The sequence below is a fragment of the Rhinoderma darwinii genome, assembly GCF_050947455.1.
Source record: "Rhinoderma darwinii isolate aRhiDar2 chromosome 12 unlocalized genomic scaffold, aRhiDar2.hap1 SUPER_12_unloc_2, whole genome shotgun sequence".
Taxonomy (NCBI): Eukaryota; Metazoa; Chordata; class Amphibia; order Anura; family Rhinodermatidae; genus Rhinoderma; species Rhinoderma darwinii.
Window position 1 is genome coordinate 291,222 of NW_027461873.1, and position 7,921 is coordinate 299,142.

Genomic DNA, 7,921 nt, shown 5'->3' on the forward strand with positions numbered 1-7,921 from the left:
GTTGATACATTCAGTGAAAAACAGAAAAAATTACAGAAAATGTGGTGTAAGGCAGATGGTTATAACACACAAAATAGTTATTAGTTAACAATTTGTTTTTTTAAATAAAGGACTTAATATTGAAAAAAGTTTTTTTATACAAGTGTTTTTTTTTTGTCTCACTAGGTGACTTGAAGTCAGGAATCCCTGATCGCTATTCTAATACACTGCACTACATGCGTAGTGCAGTGTAAAAGTGTTGTCAGTTACTCACTGACAGCAAACCTAAAGCAGGACAAACTAGGCTTCCGTAGATGACAAACCCGGAGGCCATTGTTAGGCCTCCTGTTGCCATAACATGATGGAATAGAACGTCAAGGAGCAGGAAGGGGTTAAAGGATCTGCTAACGTCTTGGTGCCAGATACCACAGGACACTTTTAAAGATCTTCTGAAATCCATGTCCCAACGGGTCAGAGCTATTATGGCAGCACGAGGAGGACTACACAAGGCAGGTGGTTTTAATGTTATGTCTGGATGGTGTATATGTTAGTAATTAATTTCTATTCATTTGTACATTGATGGAAATTAGGGTATGTTCACGCGCAAACTCAAAAATATCTGAAAATACAGAGCTGTTTTCAAGGTTTTCAGCGTTTTTTACGGCCGTTTTTGGAGCTGTTTTCAATATTGTCTAGGAAAAACGGCTCCAAAAGCGGCCCATAAGTGACTTGCACTTCTTTTGTGAACATACCCTAAAAAAAGAGTCTTTTTTCTGTGATTTTTATTTTTACAATATATATCAATCACCCTAAATATTGTAATCTTGGGGCCTACATTGCTCCTATGTAAACATGGGAACGCCACCATTCTCACCAGTTTTAAGGCGTAATGTAAGTCTTAGGCCAAAATGTAGTAGTAGTCGAAACGCCAATCCAACCGAGATGGAATATGAAATATCCAAAATAGAAGGGAGTCCCAGGCATAAAATAAGATAAGATAACTTTATTAATCCCCGAAGGGAAATTCCAGTATCACATAAATGGATTCTGGGAAACGGCATCAGGGATCTTTTATTATTAGGTCTCTGTGCAGATTGAGATTCTGGCGTCCAAGGTGAAGATGATGAAGAAGACTAGGTGGTACTGTAGACAAAACAAAAAATAATCAGACCAGACGATAATCACTCAGCAATATACTGGTGCCGAAGCTCCAGCCATGATTTCACAAAAATACTATAGATGTCAGTGATCATACCTGTACTGCTGGTGTTTCTTCTGCACCACAGCTGTTGGTACTTATCTCCTCCTCTTTCTTTGAAAGGCATGGACGCGGCACAAGGGACAGCGTGGATTTGTCGGGATCCAATGTGCAATACAAGGCAGATGGAATATGTGAGAACATGGCAGAACGGTGACTTGCTCTCCAATCTCATAGTCCTCTAGGCATATAGTGCAGGACTGGATGTCTTCGTTTTCAGTAAAGGTTCGAGATGGGAGTCTATCAATCTGCCTGCCTCTCCTGCCTCGCCGACGTTGTCTTCTCTGCACAGGTCTGCTGTCTGTGGTCTCTGTTGTCGACTGTTGGTTGGGAAGCAGCTGACTGGTGCTTGGTGTTGGCTCCACCAGCCTGTTAGATGTTTGCTGAGGAGATCTGCTTCCTTCTCTGGACGGCTGCAGGTTTGGTAGCGGCTCACTGGTGCTGGGCTCTTGTGTTGGTTCCTCCAGCCTTTCGGATCTCTCCTGAGTAGTTGATGGAGTAGACCCAGGCCGGGATTCAACAGGAATTCTGAGCTCGGTCTCACTATTAATACGACGGCCAATTGTCGTTTCAGACTGTTCTATTGGCTCAGGTCGTAATGGGGACCGGCTTCTGTCCGCTCCGTCTTGCTGCAACCTACGGCGCGGTGGAACTTGACCACGTCTTCGTCTCCTGTCGGGGACATTGTCATGGTCTTCATCCTGTTCCACACTCTGACGCCTTCTATGTCCAGATCTTAATCTTCCATCAGCAATGCCTAGATGTGAAACAATGTGTATAACATATATTAATTATGTACAGAAAAAATGGGAAAAAAGATCAATACCAGACATTTCCTATGGACTCGCGTGGCCTTCTTTCTAGAGGAAAGCTCCCATGTCTTTCTAATCTTGGACAACCGTTTTAATACTATGAATATATACACAGTCGAGTCACATTATTATAACTACTACTAATATCCAGAGTAACCGGCGTGTGCAGCACGGACAGCAGTAGACGGGCTGGGAGTGACTCAATAAGGTGCTGGTAAGTGGTCTCATATGTGGAGCCTCGCTGACTCCATACATCCCACATTTACTGGAGGGTGCGTGGGGGAGGATCCATAAAGCGAACAACACGATTGACGTGGTCCCACAGATGCTCAATTGGGTTCAAGTCTGGAGAAATAGGGGGCCAGGGAAGTACTTGGAAGTCTTGCTTGTGCTCTTCCAACCACTGTCGGGCATTTATAGTCGTGTGACATGTCGCATTGTCTTGCTTTAAGATTCCATTTGCTCCAGGGAAGACAATCAGCATGTATGGTGGATGTGATCTGTAACGATGGATTCATATCTAAATCGGTTCAGAGCCTTCCATATGGATGAGTGGCCCAGAGAATGCCATGGAAAAATACCCCAGGCGCTGACGTCGCCGCCAGCTTTTTCCAGCAATGGTTGTAAAGTCCATCCTTTCGATGAAGCAGAAAACTTGATTTATCGGAGAAGACAACCCTTTGCCAATCATCGGTGCTCTGAGACCAATACTGCCGTGCAAATTGAAGCCATTTTCTCTGATGCACCTTTGTTACATAGGAGCAGTGACCATCCGTCGGGTTCGGAGCCCCATACGCAGTCGGGTTCGCTGAACTGTTGTATTAGACATACGTCTGGTAGCCAACGTTCACCTCTCAAATACATGGCACGTGGTGCTCTGCAGTTTCCATGTCCGTTATTCCCAATGATGCCATTTGTCCACTCACGATACACTGTCACCACAGCAGCACGCGAACAGTTCACAAACTGCGCTGTTTGAGAAATACCGCCGCCCTTGGTCCGAAAGCCAATAATCATCCCTTTTTGCAACTGAAAAACGGTGCATTTTTTGCGGACGCAAAACGGACACGTTTGTGTGAAACTAGCCTAAATGTATCTGATATAACAAGTTCCACTTACCTTGATTTATCCGGGAACTTTCGTCTATTGCAAGCTGCAAGAGTTCTCGGTAACTCATTGTTCCTTGTTGCAGGCGGCTTGATGTTTAAATTCAGGAACAATGGAAAAACGGGATTCCTCAAATAAGAGGGAATCTACCACGATGTTCAGAAGTTGCACTGGTGTTTAAGTGCCCTGAACAGATGATGTAGTAGTCGCTTTGTAGCACAAATTTGCTCTTTGAAAAACCAAGTGAAGTTTCAGCATCAGCATCAACTCGAGATATGGCACTGATGTGACCGCGCTTGGGGTCCTTAGAACTTCACGCCATTGTGATGTCACTGCTATAGATGCCACACCCTCCATTGTTCTGATGACATCACTGCCTGCAGTGATGTCATAATGCTTACGGTATGTCATAAACGGTCCCCTGCTCTGCATTATACCAATCACTGCAGCAAAGCCTCCAAATAAAAAACATAAATATATATTACATTTTTTTATATTTACATATTGCAGCTGAAAATCTCTAATATTTGTTTAGTAAATGTTTCTCTATAATTGTTTAGTAAATGTTGTAGCACACAATTCATCTAAGTAAAAGTCTTAGTAAGTCTTAGAGACTTAGTCTTAGTAAGTCTTAGTCTCAGTGTAATTTGTACTTCCAGATAGTGCAGCTTAATGTCGCTGATTGTGACCCCAGTGATCAGATTTAATCTGTGATGGAACTTGAGAAGTGTTGAATTCCCCTGCAGCGCCACCACAGGAGAAACTAAGCATTACACAGTGAAATCAATAAGAGACTTGTCCTTTCTTAACTTAGAATTCCCCAATAGGGTATTTACAATGGGTTTCTTATACCAGACAACCTCTTTAGGTTATAAAGGATTCTTATTTACTCCAGAACCATCTAGTTTTAGAAAAATAAAGTTACATTTCCACCTCTCCATTGTGGTAATCTGTTACTAAGACTTTTACTTAGATGAATTGTGTGCTACAACATTTACTAAACAATTATAGAGAAACATTTACTAAACAAATATTAGAGATTTTCAGCTGCAATATGTAAATATAAAAAAATTTAATATATATTTATGTTTTTTATTTGGAGGCTTTGCTGCAGTGATTGGTATAATGCAGAGCAGGGGACCGTTTATGACATACCGTAAGCATTATGACATCACTGCAGGCAGTGATGTCATCAGAACAATGGAGGGTGTGGCATCTATAGCAGTGACATCACAATGGCGTGAAGTTCTAAGGACCCCAAGCGCGGTCACATCAGTGCCATATCTCGAGTTGATGCTGATGCTGAAACTTCACTTGGTTTTTCAAAGAGCGAATTTGTGCTACAAAGCGACTACTACATCATCTGTTCAGGGCACTTAAACACCAGTGCAACTTCTGAACATCGTGGTAGATTCCCTCTTATTTGAGGAATCCCGTTTTTCCATTGTTCCTGAATTTAAACATCAAGCCGCCTGCTACAAGGAACAATGAGTTACCGAGAACTCTTGCAGCTTGCAATAGACGAAAGTTCCCGGATAAATCAAGGTAAGTGGAACTTGTTATATCAGATACATTTAGACTAGTTTCACACAAACGTGTCCGTTTTGCGTCCGCAAAAAATGCACCGTTTTTCAGTTGCAAAAAGGGATGATTATTGGCTTTCGGACCAAGGGCGGCGGTATTTCTCAAACAGCGCAGTTTGTGAACTGTTCGCGTGCTGCTGTGGTGACAGTGTATCGTGAGTGGACAAATGGCATCATTGGGAATAACGGACATGGAAACTGCAGAGCACCACGTGCCATGTATTTGAGAGGTGAACGTTGGCTACCAGACGTGTGTCTAATACAACAGTTCAGCGAACCCGACTGCGTATGGGGCTCCGAACCCGACGGATGGTCACTGCTCCTATGTAACAAAGGTGCATCAGAAAAAATGGCTTCAATTTGCACGGCAGTATTGGTCTCAGAGCACCGATGATTGGCAAAGGGTTGTCTTCTCCGATAAATCACGTTTTCTGCTTCATCGAAAGGATGGACTTTACAACCATTGCTGGAAAAAGCTGGCGGCGACGTCAGCGCCTGGGGTATTTTTCCATGGCATTCTCTGGGCCACTCATCCATATGGAAGGCTCTGAACCGATTTAGATATGAATCCATCGTTACAGATCACATCCACCATACATGCTGATTGTCTTCCCTGGAGCAAATGGAATCTTAAAGCAAGACAATGCGACATGTCACACGACTATAAATGCCCGACAGTGGTTGGAAGAGCACGACCAAGACTTCCAAGTACTTCCCTGGCCCCCTATTTCTCCAGACTTGAACCCAATTGAGCATCTGTGGGACCACGTCAATCGTGTTGTTCGCTTTATGGATCCTCCCCCACGCACCCTCCAGTAAATGTGGGATGTATGGAGTCAGCGAGGCTCCACATATGAGACCACTGACCAGCACCTTATTGAGTCACTCCCAGCCCGTCTACTGCTGTCCGTGCTGCACACGCCGGTTACTCTGGATATTAGTAGTAGCTATAATAATGTGACTCGACTGTGTATATATTCATAGTATCAAAACGGTTGTCCAAGATAAGAAAAACATGGGAGCTTTCCTCTAGAAAGAAGGCCACGCGAGTCCATAGGAAATGTCTGGTATTGATCTTTTTTCCCATTTTTTCTGTACATAATTAATATATGTTATACACATTGTTTCACATCTAGGCATTGCTGATGGAAGATTAAGATCTGGACATAGAAGGCGTCAGAGTGTGGAGCAGGATGAAGACCATGACAATGTCCCTGACAGGAGACGAAGACGTGGTCAAGTTCCACCGCGCCGTAGGTTGCAGCAAGACGGAGCGGACAGAAGCCGGTCCCCATTACGATCTGAGCCAATAGAACAGTCTGAAACGACAAGTGGCCGTCGTATTAATAGTGCGACCGAGCTCAGAATTTCTGGAGAATCCCAGCCTGCGTCTACTCCATCAACTACTCAGGAGAGATCCGAAAGGCTGGAGGAACCAACACAAGACCCCAGCACCAGTGAGCCGCTACCAAACCTGCAGCCGTCCAGAGAAGGAAGCAGATCTCCTCAGCAAACATCTAACAGGCTGGTGGAGCCAACACCAAGCACCAGTCAGCTGCTTCCCAACCAACAGTCGACAACAGAGACCACAGACAGCAGACCTGTGCAGAGAAGACAACGTCGGCGAGGCAGGAGAGGCAGGCAGATTGATAGACTCCCATCTCGAACTTTTACTGAAAACGAAGACATCCAGTCCTGCACTATATGCCTAGAGGACTATGAGATTGGAGAGCAAGTCACCGTTCTGCCATGTTCTCACATATTCCATCTGCCTTGTATTGCACATTGGATCCCGACAAATCCACGCTGTCCCTTGTGCCGCGTCCATGCCTTTCAAAGAAAGAGCAGGAGATAAGTACCAACAGCTGTGGTACAGAAGAAACACCAGCAGTACAGATATGATCACTGACATCTATAGTATTTTTGTGAAATCATGGCTGGAGCTTCGGCACCAGTATATTGCTGAGTGATTATCGTCTGGTCTGATTATTTTTTGTTTTGTCTACAGTACCACCTAGTCTTCTTCATCATCTTCACCTTGGACGCCAGAATCTCAATCTGCACAGAGACCTAATAATAAAAGATCCCTGATGCCGTTTCCCAGAATCCATTTATGTGATACTGGAATTTCCCTTCGGGGATTAATAAAGTTATCTTATCTTATTTTATGCCTGGGACTCCCTTCTATCTTGGATATTTCATATTCCATCTCGGTTGGATTGGCGTTTCGACTACTACTACATTTTGGCCTAAGACTTACATTACGCCTTAAAACTGGTGAGAATGGTGGTGTTCCCATGTTTACATAGGAGCAATGTAGGCCCCAAGATTACAATATTTAGGGTGATTGATATATATTGTAAAAATAAAAAGCACAGAAAAATTACTCTTTTTTTAGGGTATGTTCACAAAAGAAGTGCAAGTCACTTCTTGGGCCGCTTTTGGAGCCGTTTTTCCTAGACAATATTGAAAACAGCTCCAAAAACGGCCGTAAAAAAACGCTGAATACCTTGAAAACAGCTCTGTATTTTCAGATATTTTTGAGTTTGCGTGTGAACATACCCTAATTTCCATCAATGTACAAATTAATAGAAATTAATTACTAACATATACACCATCCAGACATAACATTAAAACCACCTGCCTTGTGTAGTCCTCCTCGTGCTGCCATAATAGCTCTGACCCGTTGGGACATGGATTTCAGAAGATCTTTAAAAGTGTTCTGTGGTATCTGGCACCAAGACGTTAGCAGATCCTTTAACCCCTTCCTGCTCCTTGACGTTCTATTCCATCATGTTATGGCAACAGGAGGCCTAACAATGGCCTCCGGGTTTGTCATCTACGGAAGTCTAGTTTGTCCTGCCTTAGGTTTGCTGTCAGTGTATTAGAATAGCGATCAGGGATTCCTGACTTCAAGTCACCTAGTGAGACAAAAAAAAAACAGTTGTAAAAAAAACAACTTTTTTCAATATTAAGTCCTTTATTTAAAAAAACAAATTGTTAATTAATAACTATTTAGTGTGGTATAACCATCTGCCTTACACCACATTTTCTGTAATTTTTTGTTTTTCACTGAATGTATCAACCAAATTTTACCACTAACATAAAGTTCAATGTGTCACCAGAAAACAGTCTCAGAATCACTTGGATAAATAAAGGCATTCCAAAGTTATTACCACATA

General features: G+C 43.0%; 2 protein-coding genes across 2 annotated transcripts; one reads left to right on the top strand and one right to left on the bottom strand.

Annotated features, from left to right (window-relative positions):
• Nucleotides 1-1,032: 1,032 nt before the first annotated feature.
• On the bottom strand, nucleotides 1,033-3,476 carry LOC142698148 (uncharacterized). Its single transcript, XM_075847816.1, has 3 exons — nucleotides 3,169-3,476; nucleotides 1,235-1,994; nucleotides 1,033-1,122 (listed from the first exon to the last, which is right to left on the bottom strand). The coding sequence occupies exons 1-2, from the start codon at nucleotides 3,224-3,226 to the stop codon at nucleotides 1,276-1,278; spliced, it is 777 nt and encodes a 258-aa protein (XP_075703931.1). The 5' UTR covers nucleotides 3,227-3,476; the 3' UTR covers nucleotides 1,033-1,122; nucleotides 1,235-1,275.
• A 971-nt stretch (nucleotides 3,477-4,447) lies between these two features.
• On the top strand, nucleotides 4,448-6,836 carry LOC142698144 (uncharacterized). The gene is made up of 2 exons (XM_075847812.1): nucleotides 4,448-4,701; nucleotides 5,876-6,836. The coding sequence occupies exons 1-2, from the start codon at nucleotides 4,644-4,646 to the stop codon at nucleotides 6,592-6,594; spliced, it is 777 nt and encodes a 258-aa protein (XP_075703927.1). The 5' UTR covers nucleotides 4,448-4,643; the 3' UTR covers nucleotides 6,595-6,836.
• The last annotated feature ends 1,085 nt before the right edge of the window (nucleotides 6,837-7,921 follow it).